Source organism: Gigantopelta aegis, chromosome 1 (genome assembly GCF_016097555.1).
Source record: "Gigantopelta aegis isolate Gae_Host chromosome 1, Gae_host_genome, whole genome shotgun sequence".
NCBI classification, from domain to species: domain Eukaryota; kingdom Metazoa; phylum Mollusca; class Gastropoda; order Neomphalida; family Peltospiridae; genus Gigantopelta; species Gigantopelta aegis.
Window position 1 is genome coordinate 3,047,583 of NC_054699.1, and position 21,900 is coordinate 3,069,482.

General features: G+C 33.9%; 1 protein-coding gene across 1 annotated transcript in view; it reads right to left on the minus strand.

Moving 5' to 3' along the window:
* Positions 1–21,900, minus strand: part of LOC121368580 (dedicator of cytokinesis protein 9-like) — a 134,076-nt gene that overhangs the window by 25,570 nt on the left and 86,606 nt on the right. Inside the window, 8 exon segments of the mRNA XM_041493322.1 lie at positions 5,411–5,425; positions 11,626–11,739; positions 15,255–15,380; positions 16,099–16,155; positions 16,316–16,453; positions 20,336–20,451; positions 21,387–21,508; positions 21,761–21,814. Of these exon segments, the coding sequence (XP_041349256.1) occupies positions 5,411–5,425; positions 11,626–11,739; positions 15,255–15,380; positions 16,099–16,155; positions 16,316–16,453; positions 20,336–20,451; positions 21,387–21,508; positions 21,761–21,814 (742 nt within the window).

Below are 21,900 nucleotides of genomic sequence, written 5' to 3' on the forward strand. Positions count from 1 at the left end.
AGCAGGTAAATGTATGTTAAAGCCACACAGTGGGTTCAAACACAAACCAAACAATGACATTTTACTTCCTGGGTGTTGGTCTTAAAATAGTGGCCCACTCCCGTGCTTATAAAACTGTCTTAATAATATCTTGAGATCTTTATGGGATTATTCTCAGTGTGTTGTCATTGTAAGATTTTTCCGACTAACAAACCGGTAGTCTTTTTTTGGCAACTAAAATTACCTATTAAATACATCTTCTTGTTTAGAATACCAGTGTTTATATAACCAGTGTTTATATAACCAGTGTTTAGAATACCAGTGTTTATATAACCAGTGTTTATATAACCAGTGTTTATATAACCAGTGTTTAGAATACCAGTGTTTATATAACCAGTGTTTATATAACCAGTGTTTAGAATACCAGTGTTTATATAACCAGTGTTTTTGCAGTAATAATATTTGTAGCAATCATTTTCTCATTTTCCTTCCTCAATATTTATTTTTCGTACATATTAAATTACTTGTAAGTAAAATCCAGTTTGCGCTACTACAAACATTAGGACAACTATAAACACCTTGTTTACACAGTCACAATGATATTCTAAACAAGAAAATATCTTTAATATGTAATGTTAGTCATAAAAGAAATATGCTCTGGGCCCATGCTTATAAAAGTTTTAGAGTCCAGACTAAATCTCAAATACTGTCACATGCACGCAATTTGTATGGCATTGTCATGACGATAGTGTCTAGACTCCAAGTTTTAGAGTCCAGACTAAATCTCAAATACTGTCACATGCACGCAATTTGTATGGCAATGTCATGACGATAGTGTCTAGACTCCAAGTTTTAGAGTCCAGACTAAATCTCAAATACTGTCACATGCACGCAATTTGTATGGCATTGTCATGACGATAGTGTCTAGACTCCAAGTTTTAGAGTCCAGACTAAATCTCAAATACTGTCACATGCACGCAATTTGTATGGCAATGTCATGACGATAGTGTCTAGACTCCAAGTTTTATAAGCACCTGGCCTGGTGCTTATAACACTTATAGAGTCTAGACTAAATCTCAAATACTGTCACATGCACGCAATTTGTATGGCATTGTCATGACGATAGTGTCTAGACTCCAAGTTTTAGAGTCCAGACTAAATCTCAAATACTGTCACATGCACGCAATTTGTATGGCAATGTCATGACGATAGTGTCTAGACTCCAAGTTTTATAAGCACCTGGCCTGGTGCTTATAACACTTATAGAGTCTAGACTAAATCTCAAATACTGTCACATGCACGCAATTTGTATGGCATTGTCATGACGATAGTGTCTAGACTCCAAGTTTTATAAGCACCTGGCCTGGTGCTTATAACACTTATAGTCTAGACTAAATCTCAAATACTGTCACATGCACGCAATTTGTATGGCATTGTCATGACGATAGTGTCTAGACTCCAAGTTTTATAAGCACCTGGCCTGGTGCTTATAACACTTATAGAGTCTAGACTAAATCTCAAATACTGTCACATGCACGCAATTTGTATGGCATTGTCATGACGATAGTGTCTAGACTCCAAGTTTTATAAGCACCTGGCCTGGTGCTTATAACACTTATAGAGTCTAGACTAAATCTCAAATACTGTCACATGCACGCAATTTGTATGGCATTGTCATGACGATAGTGTCTAGACTCCAAGTTTTATAAGCACCTGGCCTGGTGCTTATAACACTTATAGAGTCTAGACTAAATCTCAAATACTGTCACATGCACGCAATTTGTATGGCATTGTCATGACGATAGTGTCTAGACTCTAAGTTTTATAAGCACCTGGCCTGGTGCTTATAACACTTATAGAGTCTAGACTAAATCTCAAATACTGTCACATGCACGCAATTTGTATGGCATTGTCATGACGATAGTGTCTAGACTCCAAGTTTTATAAGCACCTGGCCTGGTGCTTATAACACTTATAGAGTCTAGACTAAATCTCAAATACTGTCACATGCACGCAATTTGTATGGCATTGTCATGACGATAGTGTCTAGACTCCAAGTTTTATAAGCACCTGGTCTGGTGCTTATAAAACTTATAGAGTCTAGACTCGAGACTATGAGTCTGAGACACTAACGTCCTGACAATGCCATACAAATTGCACGCATGTGACGTCATTAGAGTCTTCAGTCTAGACTGTAAAAGTTTTATAAGCACCAGGCCTGTTATTCATAAACATGTCAAAATAGCACCAAACCCAGGACAGTATGTTTTAATATCACGAATTGCAGATGTGTGATGCCGTTAAAGATGTGAATCTAGATTAAAGTTTTATAAGCAAAGGCTGAGGTTCATTTTATTGTATGCTCATAGAAGCGCATGCAGTGATTTGCAAAGAGATTGATGAAATTTGCCATTCAATTACAAAAATTAGTAGTCACTGTTTTGGTTAAAATTGAGATAATGTAATTTTTTAAGTTCATGAGCTATGCCCAAATAATACTGAATTAAAAAAACAAAACACACTAATATTAATTTAGCTTCGTGTTTTTTCAAGTTTTTGGTTTATTTTTTTAAATTTTGTCTTTAACATTATTCCATTTAACTTCCATTAGTTTTTGTCCATTAAAGGGGTGGGATTTAGCTCTGTCAGTTGAGTGCTCACTTGAGGTGCTTGTGTCGCAGGGTCGAACCACTTCGGTGGATCTATTCAGCTTCTTGTTTTAATGAATGTACTTTAACAAGCAACATGCAACCATATTTCAGCAATGACATCAAAAGGAAAACAACTTGGTGAGGAAACATGTTAGTTATCACAAAATGAATACAAATCAAACAAATGTATTATCCACTACATCTACAATATCTGGAGACAAAAAAAAAAACCCACCTCAATAACCCCCCCCAAAAAAACCCTTCCAACCACCACCACCCCAAAAAAAAAAACCCACAACCCCACCCAATATGTGTACCCAAGGCCCAGTTTCTCATGAATGATTTAACCAAGATTCCTGATTCATGTAAAAATCTACCACTTAAGATTTTTTGGTGCATGCTAGTATGAACCGAAATAATGATGTGCACACTTTCAAATGTTACACATGTCCTCAATGTTTTATTTCTTATTTCACTCTTGTGCAGTTTTCAAAACTGAAAGTCTGATATGGGCAACTTGATATATTATAACAAGATAGGAGTTGGCAAAAGCATGTGTTCTAAAATAGATTAGTGCACAAACATTAATCTACCATAAGAAAATGTTATTATACTGCACTATAAAATAATAGAAACAGCTGTAATATCATTAGGTTTAAGTAGCCCCAGTAAGCTAAAAAAAAACGTTTGTCCAACACTGACATGTATTATGTCTACCATCAATACACTGTGAACTCCCTATTCTTGACGAGTGCGCACAAACAAAACTTTTAAAAGCAGTACAGAGAGAAACTAGCTTCCATCAAGGAAAAGGATCAGTGAGAAATAAAAGTCTACAAATCAGAAGACATATTTTTAAAGCTATCTTAGCACTATGATATCGTAAAACTATTGTAACATAGCGATAAGATAGTTTCAAAAATATGGGCCCAGGTATTGTGACCTGGCATCACTCGAGTGCTTCAAAGGGTTCTTGTTCTTAGCAGCCTTTAACCAGCATTTATTACCAGCTGTCCATGGAGACATGTTGATATTTTAAAGGTTTGTTACTCTGAAAGGCATATTGCCACAAACCACTGACCTATTACATGGCCTAACAAAGTATTACTTAAAAATATATATATTTGATTTGTCCCTAAATGTACTTTATTCAACCATCTATGTAACCACCATACTCCACTTATTAATGATGTTTTGTAAAAATAATTGAATTATGGTAATGGTCCATAATTCAAAAACTAACATTGCTGAGAGGGTTGACATGGATTTCACTCCATCATGGTGTAGTTAAAGTGATGCAATAGCTAGATTTGGTCTGTAAAAATTAATGTAATTTTGATTTATTATTCATTTTTAGAGAAATGAGGTCCTTGAATCTGTGACAATATGCCTTTAAAGTGCTTGTACTCCCAAAGCACTAACTCTAACCCTGACTGCCTTAAACCTAAGCCTGATCCTAACCCTAACACAAACATTGATCTTGATTTTAACCCAAATCTTGAAGTTAAACCATATTGCAGTTTCCTCTTTCTTTCGCTCTATCAACCAAATGTCAATATACCCGTAAGTCAGACACCAAATAGCCATAATTTATAAGTGCTGAGGTGTCTTTAAACACACATTCCTTTCCTCTTAATGATAAAGTTACAGAGTAGTTGACGTGCAGAATAGCATGACATATCCACTGTTCACATGGTTTTTTCACCTGCTTTCTTGATCTGCTTACATTCTGTATTGCACCTACCATACATTCAGAAGGCCTTGACCTTAACTTTTTTACCCAGGTTTTAAAATCTGGTAGCCCTCAGTAAAAACTGGTAGCTCCACAATTTTAATAAATTTAAAACATTGCAGAAAAACTGGATGTGCCAAAAACATTTAGTAGCCCAGTGGACTAAAGGGTTTAGACATCTGATAGTCAAAACATTCCGGGCTACTGCTAAGGTTGATCCCTGTTCAGTATGAATAGTATTGACAGGACAAATAATAATTTTAAGTGTTCCTAACTAGAGTTTTTGGCTTATTACAGTAAGTACAAGACTAGTGTACTCAGTCTGGGTAACTACAGACTTTGAGAGACCAACTATGGGTGGTTGATGGTTGATTTTATTGTTAACGCTTGTACTGTATGTTATCATCGACTTTGAAAAACCAACTATGGGTGGTTGATGGTTGATTTTATTATTAACGCTTGTACTGTGTTATCATCGACTTTGAGAAACCAACTATGGATAGTTGATGGTTGATTTTACTGTTAACACTTGTACTGTATGTTATTATCGGCTTTGAGAAACCAACTATAGGTGGTTGATGGCTGATTTTATTGTTAACGCTTGTACTGTATGTTATTGACTTTGAGAAATCAACTATGGGTGGTTGATGGTTGATTTTATTGTTGACGCTTGTACTGTATGTTATCATCGACTTTGAGAAACCAACTATGGGTGGTTGATGGTTGATTTTAATGTTATCATTGACTTTGAGAAACCAACTATGGGTGGTTGAAGGTTGATTTTATTGTTAACACTTGTACTGTATGTTATCATCGACTTTGAGAAACCAACTATGAGTGGTTGATGGTCGAGAAACCAGCTATGGGTGGTTGATGGTTGATTTTATTGTTAACTGTATTGTTATCACTTTCACGTATGGGATTTGTGCACTTTTCATGAACACCTGCTATGGGCTTTTCAAACAAGAACCCTGTCTATAGACATGACATTATGTGAGCACTGTGTAAGATAGCAAAGCAGAAAGATCTCTTATATTATAACACTGACCTTTGTAAGTGCATTCTGTGAAATAGAAATAATTTTCATCACTATGAATTAATTAAAACAAGACACCTCTAATAACACATCACCATAAAGAAACACATACCAAGGGCTGGGAATCAGCAATTGAATGGGCTGAATTTACGAAGCCTGTTTTCTGTAAATGTGGGTGTTTAAGCATTGTAAATATAATATTATGTAGTTAGACGCGAGTAACACAAAACTAGGCTTTGTAAATTTGGCCTTTAAGTCGAGACTCGAACAATTTAACAAAGTCTGTAGTCATGGACTTTGTATTAGACGGACTTTATTAAGGACTTGAATCTTAAGCTTTAATAAAGATTTATAAGCATGGTGCTATAGATGCTAATAAAATTACCAACTAACACCAAATTATGCTTTTGTTAACAATCAAAGGTTATTCAACAAATTCAATAAAAGGTGATGGAGTCCCTTATTTTTTTTTTTTTTTTGGGGGGTAAACAAATATATTATTACATTTTGTGCATGAAGTACAGCCATATATATATATATATATATATATATATATATATATATATATATGTATATATACACACACACACACACATACATATATCTAAAGACAAAAACACACATTATTTTGCTCTCAAAGAGCAAAGGCATGTAGTGTCATTTGTGTTAGAAGGTGAATAATATACAGTGAAACCACTCAAAACCAGAACTTACGCGAATCGGACTTCCCTCAAAACGAGATGTTTTTCACAGTCTATTTTTAAATACATGTAAAGAAAATAACCTCTCTAAATCCACTACCTCTTAAAACAGGATTGGTTTTTTTTTACAAGGGCTGTGAGTGTTTAGAGGGGTTTCACTGTAGGAGATCCTTTGCTGCTATATCATGGCGGCAGAAGGTTCCTCCTGTAATACTCTCTAAACCCACTACCTCTTAAAACAGGATTGTTTTTTTTTACAAGGGCTGTGAATGTTTAGAGGGGTTTCACTGTAGGAGATCCTTTGCTGCTATATCATGGTGGCAGAAGGTTCCTCCTGTAATACTCTCGACCATAATGTCACAATTAGCATACATTTGACACGGAAAGTTAGTCATTTAGAACAATGTGCGGATGTGCCATTAAAGGATAAATCGTAAATAGTTTCCATGGCAACCAATGGATTATCATTGAATACTGTAAAGCAGCTGAGCTCCATTTGTCCAGCACACCAGTTAATGCAGTACGAAGCTGATGTTAAATAAAGGAATACGTCAACAACCAACCAGTAATTAAGTCCATGTCGGTCCCGCCCCACCCCATCCCAACCCACACCCCATTTTCTTAATTAGTATAATTGCTGTAAATCAGAAAATGTTAGCAAGCATAAAACATTAGCGAATTTAGCGAGATCATGCAATACACTCGTATCTCATGTCTATACAATACACTCGTATCTCATGACTATACAATACACTCGTATTTCATGTCTATACAATACACTCGTATCCCATGTCTATACAATACACTCGTATCTCATGACTATACAATACACTCGTATTTCATGACTATACAATACACTCTTATCTCATGACTATACAATACACTTGTATCTCATGACTATACAATACACTCGTATCTCATGTCTATACAATACACTCGTATCTCATGACTATACAATACACTCGTATCTCATGACGTTATATTTAAAGAGACGTATCACATACGGTTCTAAAAATAAACATTTGAGTGATTGTTTCGTTGGTGATTAAATAAACAATGGATACATGCTATTAATTAAACCAAAACATAAGCCAACAACAATAGTTAGTTAGCAAGCACATTACTATAATTTTCGACTAAATTTAAGTTTTTTGGATCCTACATTTAACATTAAAATTGGTCAAACCTATTATTTTAGCTCATCTTACAACTTAGCTTCAGTTTTTCTTAACTTTCTAATGTGATGACCTCACTGAAGTTTTATGTAGCTAATTTGGATTTCGCTAAATTTTATGATCGCTAATATTTTTTATGATTTACAGTATTATATTTATGAAAAAAATAAACAAAAGGTATTTCTCCAACCTTGTCTAGTGTTACCACATGTATACGATGTATTTTAATACATCTAAGCTCTCAACCACACAAACACTGAATACATAAAAAGGCCATGATTGTATTAATTCTGACTTGATTACTTGATTGTTACACACACACACACTGTGAAATCACTTTTGCTTGTGGAGGTCTAATTTTCATGTAATTTGTGTATTAGTGCAGTTAACAAACTTATTAACACAATAAAAATATAATACATGCATACCAGTGATCAGTGTGCCATTTTGAGGAGAGCATGGGGGCCCCGAGGCTTGCAAAAATCATATAGGATGAGATCTCTAGCTTGCCTAGCATACGAGCCCACGTGGCTTGTAAATATTATTTTTACAAATTACATTGATTCTTCGAAATGACACAGTCAACATATATCTCAAAATCCTGGGAAACCACAGTCTTGAATAGCGATCTTTTCCATGTTTTCATGAAATACATTTAGTGTGTCTTCTGTTCTACTGGAGACACGTGACAGGGCTTGCTGGTTGGTGGCGGGCTCTAAAGATTTGCAAACAGGGAGTCCTTATGACACTTAAATTTTTTTAAACCAAAATAACACACTGAGTGATGTATACATATAATATAAATTTATGATACTACTTTCTTGATCCCCGAATTTAAGTACTCAACAAAATTTGTCTTATTTTTCTTTCTTTTTTTAGCAAAACCATGGAAATTTAATCCTACAAAACTAAAGGATTTCACAGTACACATAAAACATGTTGAAAGTAGTAAACAGAAACCATCCTATCGCACCACTCAACAACATCCAGTTTCGCAGCATCAGTTATTAACAAGTGTGGAATAATTATTCAAATTAGTATGGGTGGAAAAATGTATTTCAAACATTTGTCCTACAATTAATATACAAATCAGAATAGCAAGAATCAAATACAACAAAAAGTTGCAAATGTTTTTCTAATTAAATTATTGACAAATGTTTACTATATTAATCAATAAATAAAAACACCGGCAATAGTCCAAATAGTCTAGTACCTAAGAGTTGAATGCCTTCATATCACGTTTCTTGTACATAAGGTGTTAACATTTTCAGTTGCTTATTAAGATCAACAGATTTTAATTAAGAAAGCAGACCAGCCTTGGTTAATCCAATGGACTTAAGGCTGGTAGATACTCAGTTCGTTTGACAGTACCAGAAAGGAAAAAAGATATATTTAAAAAATGAGAAAATGGTCCAAGCATATCAGGTGAGTGCTGTACCAAATGAGATGGATCCTGCCCGTTGTCTAATCAAGGTTCAATCACATTATCCTGGGCACACTTGTTTCTCACAGATGAGTTACTAAATAGAGATTATTATACGAGCTTGTGTGTCGTACTGATTTTACGAAACGAGGGTCAGGTTTTTTTTATTACCCGAGCGAAAGCGAGGGTAATACATGAATCCTGACACATGTTTCGTAAAATCAATACAACACACACGCAAGTGTAATAATTTCTTTATTATCCATATTATTATTGTTGTTTTCTTTATGAATAACAAGACCGAACTCAAAATGTTTCAGCCACAACTTGAAGGAGACAACGAAGTGACGTCATATTTCAAATGCACAGTTTGAGCTAGGACTGGAGAAGCAACGTCATGTTATGATGTGGCTTCCCAAAATTACGTCATTACACATGTGCTTATAATTATTATTAACTCGGTTATGTTGAACCATATGGATAATAATCATGGGTAATCAATATCCCCAAGCAATCACCTATCTTGATTGATATCAAAGCATTACGTCCCACTAGAACACCAAGTGGGATGTATCACTTCGATGTTATATGATGACGTCATCAAGTGGGATGTATCACTTCGATGTTATATGATGACGTCATCAAGTGGGATGTATCACTTCGATGTTATATGATGACGTCATCAAGTGGGATGTATCACTTCGATGTTATATGATGACGTCATCAAGTGGGATGTATCACTTCGATTTATATGATGACGTCATCAAGTGGGATGTATCACTTCGATGTTATATGATGACGTCATCAAGTGAGATGTATCACTTCGATGTTATATGATGATGTCATCAAGTGGGATGTATCACTTCGATGTTATATGATGACGTCATCAAGTGGGATGTATCACTTCGATGTTATATGATGACGTCATCAAGTGGCACACTACAACCTTACTGGAATGTTAATCAAACTCCCATAATAATACAATATTTATTAATAGTAAAATATGTATGTTTAGATAACCCTCATAAATAATACAATATTTATTAATAGTAAAATATGTATGTTTAGATAACCCTCATAAATAATACAATATTTATTAATAGTAAAATATGTATCTTTAGATAACCCTCATAAATAATACAATATTTATTAATTATAAAATATGTTTAAATGTTTAGATAACCCTCATAAATAATACAATATTTATTAATAGTAAAATATGTATGTTTAAATATTTATTAATAGTAAAATATGTATGTTTAGATAACCCTCATAAATAATACAATATTTATTAATAGTAAAATATGTATGTTTAGATAACCCTCATAAATAATACAATATTTATTAATAGTAAAATATGTATGTTTAGATAACCCTCATAAATAATACAATATTTATTAATAGTAAAATATGTATGTTTAGATAACCCTCATAAATAATACAATATTTATTAATAGTAAAATATGTATGTTTAGATAACCCTCATAAATAATACAATATTTATTAATAGTAAAATATGTATGTTTAAATAACCCTCATAAATAATACAATATTTATAAATTATAAAATATGTTTAAATGTTTAGATAACCCTCATAAATAATACAATATTTATAAATTATAAAATGTTTAAATGTTTAGATAACCCTCATAAATAATACAATATTTATAAATTATAAAATATGTTTAAATGTTTAGATAACCATCATAAATAATACAATATTTATAAATTATAAAATGTTTAAATGTTTAGATAACCCTCATAAATAATACAATATTTATTAATAGTAAAATATGTATGTTTAGATAACCCTCATAAATAATACACTATTTATTAATAGTAAAATATGTATGTTTAGATAACCCTCATAAATAATACAATATTTATAAATTATGAAATGTTTAAATGTTTACATAACCCTCATAAATAATACAATATTTATAAATTATAAAATATGTTTTAATGTTTAAATAATCCTCATAAATAATACAATATTTATAAATTATAAAATATGCTTAAATGTTTAAATAATCCTCATAAATAATACAATATTTATAAATTATAAAATACGTTTTAATGTTTAAATAACCCTCATAAATAATACAATATATGTGATATGAAGGCATTAACAAACAAAAAAAGAGAAACTCCCTTAAGGCAAGCAAATAAAGGACCTTATAAAATTCACACACCCGGTCACAGGGATCAGCAATCAGGTTAAGTACCACAAATACTTACACGCTTTGAGTTTTTATTCTGAAACTTTGCAAATATTGAACAATGATTTAAAAATGACAGACTTTCCCCAATCTAATTATGTTATTGATTACTTAATAAGTTGAAATTAAAAATAAAAAAAAAGCAAAAAATTAGTTTAATTAAAACTGGTTACTAGGTGATAACTAATGTTGGAAGTTCTCCATATTGTATGAAGGTATCGTCAGCATAAATCATAGCGTATAAATGCAAGGAAAATTTTGTTTTCAAAGTTTTGATTAGATATTTTTCTAGTCAGTTCAAAATTGATTAGCAAATACTGTTTAATGTTTTAAAATTGTGTAGTGATCTCTGAAACTTGCTTAGCAAATCGTGACGCGATACTGAACAAAATGTTCCATGAAATTTTAACGATTAACAGTTGATCAACACAACTTTTACAGACTCCCATAACCATCTCCCCATAACATTTAAGTTTAACAGGCCTTGCCATAACATGCACTGGACTCCCATAACTTTGAAAGCAGGTCAGGATAATATAAATAATATTGATGAATACTGTTAGCCAATGGGTGCAAGCTAATGGGGTGGTAGGGAGGCCTTTTCTTTCAAATCATAGATGTTATTAGGTGCCTTTATGGGGGGTTGTCAGATATGTGATTTGTTGTCATCAGGAAGACAAAATTAAGTATGTGTATAATGATCTCATACCTGGATTCCCTTGTCGCTGTTGGCGTAGTTGTTGACGATTGCTAGACTCTCCTGGAAACGTGACGTGCTTGCCATGACGACGTCACCAATCAGTTTGGACACCGAAATGATCACCTGGTGGATAATCGAAATGTAGATAATATTGTATTAGGTCAGGTCAAGTCAGGTCAGGTCAGTGTTTAATGTGCACATTCAGAGCATGGGCACAGGTGCGGGTTGGGGTGGGTGGGAGAGGGTGCAAGAGACCACCAGCAGCCCGACCGGAGCCAGTAACAGGCGGGGGATATTGTATTGTATTCACTGCTTCGTATATACTGTCACCTGCAAGGTAACCCTGACCTATGACCTTGCGGTAACAAGGTACATGATACTGGACTCAAGGTATGATATGGAAACCAATAATTTTAAAATGAAAATCAGTGCACATGTATAAATATATAAAAACATTTAAATAAAACAATTACACAATATAGTTATCTGCAAGGTGATATGATTTAATGCCATGGACACTAATAATAATTTGTTTGTTTCTTTGGTTTTTAGTTTGTTTGTTTTTTAGTTGTTGTCAAATATGCATGTTTTACTACTAATTTAAATGCCTAGGCAATGTAAAATATTTTTAGCTAGTTCAGCTTTTTTATCATTAAAATATATATACTTCATGCAACTAAAAATCTCTTTCGTACGTTATCAATTATGGCAAACTCAATGTGTTTCTGGTTGTTTTGGTATTACAACCCCTCCAACTGCCCACGGCAATTGGCAATACCTTGAAGATTTAAATTCATTTTTACTTTCGACTAAATTCAGTTGGGTTTTTTTTCTTTTGCAGTGAACATTTTCTTAATTGCAAGGGTTGTATTAGCAGTATTCCAAACTGATTTAATACAAAAGAGAAAAGTAACAAACTGCAGGAACTTCAGTCAGTGTCTAAGAATGAAATAATTCCACCACTGTTTTATAATTTGTTTCAAAATATATGTTCTTGCTTATTATTTTTTACAAAAAGAGAATGATGTAGTTGTATTAATATCAAACACAAAACACTGTGGCAATAACCAGTATTTTCTAAAACATCTCTGCCACCAATAACACCACACCCTGGTCAGTACATTTAAAGACAGAAAACAATGAAACAGCTTGGTTAAAAACAATAATAAAAAATTAATAATGAAGTTGGTACTAGTCATTGATGCTAAACTCATGACAAATGAACATTATTTCACTTGAGACATAAACGTGATATAAAATCCAAGTTTACTATTCTGTAAACCAAATGTCATAAACCAGACCCTTTTTTCATGAATTAGGAAAATAAGAGAGAAATTACACAGGAAAATATTAATAATAAAATAAAACCCACTAAGGATTCATTCAGTAGCCAAATACTTAGCAAATTACATTTGAAAGAACTAGCAAATGGTCCGTGCCATTTATTATGACAATATGTGTCAAACCTGCCTACCCCAAATTTGCACATTTTGTTGAAAAAAAAACAGAAAAGGAAAACAAAGGTGTACTCATGGAAAATAATTTTCATTTTACAAGAATCATTTTGGTAATTTTATCAACATCTTGAAATTAAAAAAAAAAAGAAAAGCAAAATAAAAAATAAGTCGAAACCCCTGAATGTGCCATATTTTCTTCTTTTGTTTTGTTATTTATTTATTTATATAAGGGAAATGGAATCAAGTTGTGTTGAAAATAGGTGATATGGATTTATTTTTAATAATTAATGTTTTATTATATGGGATATAGATTTGTTTATTTGGTAATATTTTGGGTATTGTAATTTAGTAAATATATTTTGTAATTAGTGTAGATTAAGTTGGGTATTAATTAAGCATTGGCTGAATTATTATTATTATATTAAAGTTAAATTATTTTGAGAAGTCCTGAGTAGACTATATTAAGGGGGAAATACTATATATCTATGTCTTACTTGGGAGATAGCCAAAGGTACCATGCATGTCTAACTTCTGTTCAAGTAGACCATGTCTTTTGTTCTGTGTTAGGTTTGGTAACAGTGGTTTAGTGGCTTAATGGTTTTGTATTAGTGATTTTGTTTGCAGCAGAAAGGTACTATGTTTGCCTAAGCTACGAATATGTCTTGTTTATTAGGTTGTATGGAGTTTCGAGGTGTTAATTGTTAGATTTGGGGTAGGACGAAAGGTTTGAAGCAATCTTATTCCTAATCAATGTTTTGTGTTATTTTATGTTAAGTGTAAATAAAAGTTGACGTAGTTAATATTGTGTTTTCATTTCGTCTTCTGCACTAGACCTTAGTGAAACTCTTTATCATAGACAGCTACCTTGAAAGCCAGATCAGATAAATTGAATCTGGGAAACTAATAAACGGGTTTAAGATACACAGAGAGATCTAGGGATACCCGTTACATTTATTGATTGATTGATCGATTTATTTATTTATTTTATTTATTTATTTATCCGGGTTCTTACACTTGAACAATAATAAATGCAAGGACATTTCCAGGACTTTTTTTTTATTTTTCCAGGACATGAAATGTTCAATGAATGTTTTTATAACAAATGCTTGTCGAATTTAGACAGGTTATGAGAACAATAACAGTAAAGATGCAAAAAAAACTAAACCTAAAAATGTTTTGCCTAAATTTCCAGGACACAAGGAAATGTGATGCATTCCAGGCCTGGATTTTAAATTCACAAAACTTGATTTTCAGGACGAGTAAGAACCCTATTTCTTTCTTTCTTTCTTTCTTTCTTTCTTTCTTTATTTATAGGCTGGTCCCAATTACCAATGTTTTCATAAAAATTGTTAAAACCAACAAAATGTTAATAAAAATGTTCTTTACAAAAAATAATAATTTTCAATGGAATACAAAAACAAAAAGGGGCATGAAAGAAAAAGAGTGCTGTTTAACAATTGTGAATAGCCCTTATTTTATTAGTAGTATTTTTATTATACATGTATTTCATTCTCACTTGTTGTTGTTGTTGTTTTTTACGTAATGAATTTTGATTTTGTGTACTAATGTTCTCAAGGTTATAACTGAAGCAAAAATATACAAAAAATGTGTTTATTTGTTAACACACCCAAACCACATATAAAAATTATCACTGATTATGATTGTAGTCAAAGCTACCCATCAAAAACCAACCAGGCTTGTCTTGCTTTGTCTTAAAGTTGCTATTAAAGATAAACCTTTTCCTGTAACTAAAATAAATAAAAAATGTTATACCAATAATAGTTTAACATTAGGAAGGTGAAAAATCTTAAAGGTTTAAAACTTTACCATTGTTTCAAACTGGAACAAAAACCACATGGTCAAATAAAATAGAATTATTATTAATTATAGCTTACACATGTATCGATAAAGAATTCCACATTTTATTTAAAATAATTTACCTCAACTGATATTTTAAATAAAACAATATTTAACTCTAAAAGAGTTAACAATGATGGGCTGAAGTTTCTTAAACAGAGGTGTTTAAGCATTGTAAATGAATGTAGCTACACGAGTGTAAGACATAAAGAGGCTTTGTAAATTTGGCCCGATTTCTTCAGTGACAAACTCTACGGAATGAATATTGCCAAACAGAAACCTAGGTGTTAAAGGGTTAAATCAGTATCATTGTCCAACACTGACCTGTAGATGTACCCGGGTGAAACTCCGTTTGTTGGAGAACTCAAAGTTCGTTCTCATCAACAGGTAGAGCAAGGCACACGCTTCACGCCGCGTCGAGTTCAGTTTCGAGCTGCAGCATCGCAGGATCTGAAATATTAAAAGCGATTACATGTCAAGCCCTCTGTAGGCTTGTTGAAGATGTTGACTTGGCTCATATGGGTAATGAACAGATATTATTACTCGAGCTTGTGTGTCGTACTGATTTTACAAAACGAGTGCCAGGATTCTAGTATTGCCCAAGCAAGAGCGAGGGTATTAAAATAATCCTGATACGAGTTTCCTAAAATCAATGTAATTCCCACATGAGTGTAATAATTTCTCTATTAACCAATAACTATCAATATTATTTTTCTTAATAACCAGGACCATGTCAAAACGTTTCAAACATAACTAGGAGATGAGTAAATGCCATCATTTTCAGAAATGATGTCATTTTGGTAAGCTATTACACAAAGCCAAGACTGCTTCCCAAAATGAGTCATTTGTTGTGTACATGAAATAATTATTACACATGTGTGTCATACTGGTTACATCTCGCTGGATATCTTGAACTATGTGGATAATAAATATACAGAACTTCACATGCGTTGTTTTCGCTTCCTATTTATTGCACAAGTTTATTTTGTGCAAGAATATATACCATGATAACATGTAGTCCCCATTAAAAAATGACGGTCCAGATAGCACATGTGTGTGATACAAGATAAACTTATCACACAGCTTGAAAATGTCTTTATCACTATAGAAAGATTGAACATGTATGTAATAAACTGTATTACTTGGCAAGTTAAGTATTTGTACGAACCTCATAACACAGCTCCCCACACATCGTGGCACTTCCTTTGAACAACACCGTCTGAAACTAAAACAGAAAACAAAGACATTAAACATTTTAAATACTTAAAAAGTAGCGGTTTCCTATGAGATTTGTATCAAACAAACAACAAGGACAACAAAGGTTTTTGGATGGCGTTAAAATGAAGAATTGCAGAAAAATCCCACACTGCTGACTAGTAAGGTACCTTTTTGATGAAGGCCCTCCAAGCGCCGAACACATGTTTCTGCAGACTCTCCGACTGGCTGGTCTTCAGGAAGGACAGATACAACTTGAAGACGTTCTTCATCAGCGCATTGTCTCCATCGCGACTCTCCAGCTCCTTCTGTGGAAACAAACAAAACAAACAACATGTTAGTACATGCATTAACATGTCATTCCAAACACAAACCAAATCACATCATTCAGTGCACCAACAAAAAAATGTCATTCCGCACACTAACCAAAACATGTTATTATGTTCACTAACCAAAACATGTCATTCCATGCACAAACCAAAACATGTTATGTACACAAACCAAAACATGTTATTATGTGCAGTAACCAAAATATATCGTTCCATGCACAAACCAAAACATGTTATGTACACAAACCAAAACATGTTATTATGTGCACTAACCAAAACATTTTATTGTGTGCACTAACCAAAACATGTCATTTCGTGTACAACCAAAACATATTGTGCACTAACCAAAACACATTCTATGCACAAACCAAAATGTTATTATGTGCACTAACCACAATATGTTATATGCATTAACCAAAACATGTCATTCCATGTACAAACCAAAACATGTCATTATGTGCAAAAACCAAAACATGTCATTCTGTGCAAAAACCAAAATATGTCATTCTGTGCAAAAACCAAAACATTTCATTATGTGCAAAAACCAAAACATGTCATTCTGTGCAAAAACCAAAACATGTCATTCTGTGCAAAAACCAAAACATGTCATTCTGTGCAAAAACCAAAACATGTCATTCTGTGCAAAAACCAAAACATGTCATTATGTACATAAACCAAGGGTCTACATGCAATTGTTTTTCTTATAAAAACTAAATTTACACACACACACACACACAAATACACACACACACATACAAATACACACACATAAACACACACCACAAAACCCCAACAATAGGTGTTGTAAATACATATATATCAGCTTCAGTTACCAAGCAGTTAAATTTATATTAAGAAAAACACAACACATATATATTCTTATGTGAAGTTGGCAGTCACTTCCAGCTCTGTTCATTTATACTTTTGTTTGTGGGTTTTTTTTCAGCAAGGAACAAGAACATTAACAGTTTTTCGATGGCACAACAATTTAGAATTGTGGAAAAATCAGGTCTGTTATCTCTAACAAAGTTAAAGATGAAATCAATGTCTGTTTTAGCAGGACACTATTAGCAGGAGACTTTATTTGATATGATTTCCACATTGTACCTCTAGGCCTATCGAAAGCTACAGAAGACTAAAATAAGAGAGAAAAATGGCTAATTCACTGTTTGTGGAAGATTTTTTGGTTCATACCCCGATGAACGTAAAAGAAATAACAGACAATCCTTAATTATATGTGTCAATATTAATCATATTCCTGACAACAAAGAATTATTTTTTTGCTCCCCGATTTTTTTAAGTGACACACCCAAGTTTTGAAACATACAGCATATTTTTTACTATTAAAGCCATTTTTGATAATTGAAATCAGAAATAACTTTTATTTATTGTTTAGATTATCCATTTCCATATATCTGCAGTGTTTTTGGTCATCCTGATGTTTCTAATACCACAAAATGTATTTACATATTTTTAAAAAGCATGTGCGTCTAAGAAGTACTGGGTTCAGTTCTAGTCTATTTTTTTAAGGCTATTTCTGCATTTCAAAGTCACAAACTCTTGTGTCACTATTGTAACTTTATCCAGATGAGTTACAGGTTTGTAGATGAACCGTACTTAGTGTCCTTTTCCACGGGGTGAAACTAGGGTCTGCGGCTTTAAGTAAGATGTATGACAGAATTACTTTGAAGGTTTGACAGAACTATGTGAGAATGTGTTACAGGTTTGTAGATGAACCGTACTTAGTGTCCATGAAACTAGGGTCTGCGGCTTTAAGTAAGATGTATGACAGAATTACCTTGAAGGTTTGACAGAACTATGTGAGAATGTGTTACAGGTTTGTAGATGAACCGTACTTAGTGTCCATGAAACTAGGGTCTGCGGCTTTAAGTAAGATGTATGACAGAATTACTTTGAAGGTTTGACAGAACTATGTGAGAATGTGTTACAGGTTTGTAGATGAACCGTACTTAGTGTCCATGAAACTAGGGTCTGCGGCTTTAAGTAAGATGTATGACAGAATTACCTTGAAGGTTTGACAGAACTATGTGAGAATGTGTTACAGGTTTGTAGATGAACCGTACTTAGTGTCCATGAAACTAGGGTCTGCGGCTTTAAGTAAGATGTATGACAGAATTACTTTGAAGGTTTGACAGAACTATGTGAGAATGTGTTACAGGTTTGTAGATGAACCGTACTTAGTGTCCATGAAACTAGGGTCTGCGGCTTTAAGTAAGATGTATGACAGAATTACTTTGAAGGTTTGACAGAACTATGTGAGAATGTGTTACAGGTTTGTAGATGAACCGTACTTAGTGTCCATGAAACTAGGGTCTGCGGCTTTAAGTAAGATGTATGACAGAATTACCTTGAAGGTTTGACAGAACTGTGTGAGAATGTGTTACAGGTTTGTAGATGAACCGTACTTAGTGTCCATGAAACTAGGGTCTGCGGCTTTAAGTAAGATGTATGACAGAATTACCTTGAAGGTTTGACAGAACTGTGTGAGAATGTGTTACAGGTTTGTAGATGAACCGTACTTAGTGTCCATGAAACTAGGGTCTGCGGCTTTAAGTAAGATGTATGACAGAATTACCTTGAAGGTTTGACAGAACTGTGTGAGAATGTGTTACAGGTTTGTAGATGAACCGTACTTAGTGTCCATGAAACTAGGGTCTGCGGCTTTAAGTAAGATGTATGACAGAATTACCTTGAAGGTTTGACAGAACTGTGTGAGAATGTGTTACAGGTTTGTAGATGAACCGTACTTAGTGTCCATGAAACTAGGGTCTGCGGCTTTAAGTAAGATGTATGACAGAATTACCTTGAAGGTTTGGCAGAACTATGTGAGAATGTGTTACAGGTTTGTAGATGAACCGTACTTAGTGTCTGTGAAACTAAAGTCTGCGGCTTTAACTAAGATGTATGACAGAATTACCTTGAAGGTTTGGCAGAACTGTGTGAGAATGTGTTACAGGTTTGTAGATGAACCGTACTTAGTGTCCTTTTCCACGGGATGAAACTAGGGTCTGCGGCTTTAAGTAAGATGTATGACAGAATTACTTTGAAGGTTTGACAGAACTATGTGAGAATGTGTTACAGGTTTGTAGATGAACCGTACTTAGTGTCCATGAAACTAGGGTCTGCAGCTTTAAGTAAGATGTATGACAGAATTACTTTGAAGGTTTGACAGAACTATGTGAGAATGTGTTACAGGTTTGTAGATGAACCGTACTTAGTGTCCATGAAACTAGGGTCTGCGGCTTTAAGTAAGATGTATGACAGAATTACCTTGAAGGTTTGACAGAACTGTGTGAGAATGTGTTACAGGTTTGTAGATGAACCGTACTTAGTGTCCATGAAACTAGGGTCTGCGGCTTTAAGTAAGATGTATGACAGAATTACCTTGAAGGTTTGACAGAACTGTGTGAGAATGTGTTACAGGTTTGTAGATGAACCGTACTTAGTGTCTGTGAAACTAGGGTCTGCGGCTTTAAGTAAGATGTATGACAGAATTACCTTGAAGGTTTGGCAGAACTATGTGAGAATGTGTTACAGGTTTGTAGATGAACCGTACTTAGTGTCTGTGAAACTAGGGTCTGCGGCTTTAAGTAAGATGTATGACAGAATTACCTTGAAGGTTTGACAGAACTGTGTGAGAATGTATTACAGGTTTGTAGATGAACCGTACTTAGTGTCTGTGAAACTAGGGTCTGCGGCTTTAAGTAAGATGTATGACAGAATTACCTTGAAGGTTTGACAGAACTGTGTGAGAATGTGTTACAGGTTTGTAGATGAACCGTACTTAGTGTCTGTGAAACTAAAGTCTGCGGCTTTAACTAAGATGTATGACAGAATTACCTTGAAGGTTTGGCAGAACTGTGTGAGAATGTCGAGCACGGTGAGACCCACTTCAGTGGACATGTTAGCTTCCTGCAGGGCGCGCACCATGGCATCGGCGTCAGATCCAGTCGGCGCTACAAAAGAAAGGAATGTCTGTTTAACGACAACATCAAGTTCACACTGGCCAGAGATACGATTGTGAAAATAAAAGGATTAATAGTCCTTGGTGGACCCATCAGGCTGTTTCCCCATCTCAACGAATGTCCCATGACTGGTAAATCAGAGGCCATGGTATGTGCTGTCCTGTTTATGAATTAATATACTAGCAAAAACACCACACATGAGACTAAGTGACAGCATACAGGACAAGTTATCAAAAAAAAATTATTGTGATAAATCCTGGTTGCTCATGGCAGTGTACATCTATCGTCCAATTTATTACGGAAATTAACCAGTTGGAAAAAAGACTTATACAACAGTTGCATTAGAATTAAACATATATCAACTCTTTCAATAGAAACATTTGGGTGGGTCTTTTCACATATGATAAATGGATGTTGATGGTTAATTTAGAGCATCAATAAAAGTTTGTTTTGTTTAACGACACCACTAAAGCACACTGATTTATTAATCATCGGCTATTGGAAGTCAAACATTTGGTAATTTTGACATATAGTCTTAAAAGAGGAAACAGGCTACATTTTTCCATTAGCAGCAAGGGATCTTTTATAAGCACCATCCCACAGACAGGATGGCACATACCATGGCCTTTGATATACCAGTCGTGGTGTACTGACTGGAACGAGAAATAGCTTAATGGGCCCCAGTGATGGGCATCGATCCCAGACCAACAATGCATCATAAAAGAGCTTTACCACCAGGCTACGTCCCATCCACAATGCATCATAAAAGCACTTTACCACCAGGCTACGTCCCATCCACAATGCATCATAAAAGCGTTTTACCACCAGGCTACGTCCCATCCACAATGCATCATAAAAGCGCTTTACCACCAGGCTACGTCCCATCCATTGAGCTGCAATAAGTACAAAAAAGTTAATTTTCTTACTATGAAATCCATCTCCACCCGACTCGCTGTATATACTTGGAGTTCTGTTTGAAGACCAGCTAGGCACTTGGGGTTTCCGGGACGACGGCATTGACAGTGCCTTCTTCGTGTCACCAATCATACTAAAAGAAAAACAAAAAATGTAAATAAACTTGGGTTTTCTCGTTTAACATTCAAATTATTTTCCCTTTCTAATAATGAGTGCATTCAAATTTCCCAATAGCCAGTTAAAATAAAGATGAATTTTCCAAGGAGGTAAAATTTGACCATGACAAAAAAAAGGCTAACATCATGGACAGTCAAATGCTATGCAAATTGGTGCCATAACTTTGAATCCTATGTATATAAACTTTGTGTTTTTATTGTAAACCTACCTCAAAGTGAATATTCGTTTTCTGCCTTGATATCTAAAGTGATGAAGACACAACCTGAAAAAATAAATTAAAAACAATAAATTAAAAACAACTATCTAAAAACAATAATTTAAATTGATGTCAAAACAATAATGTCATAT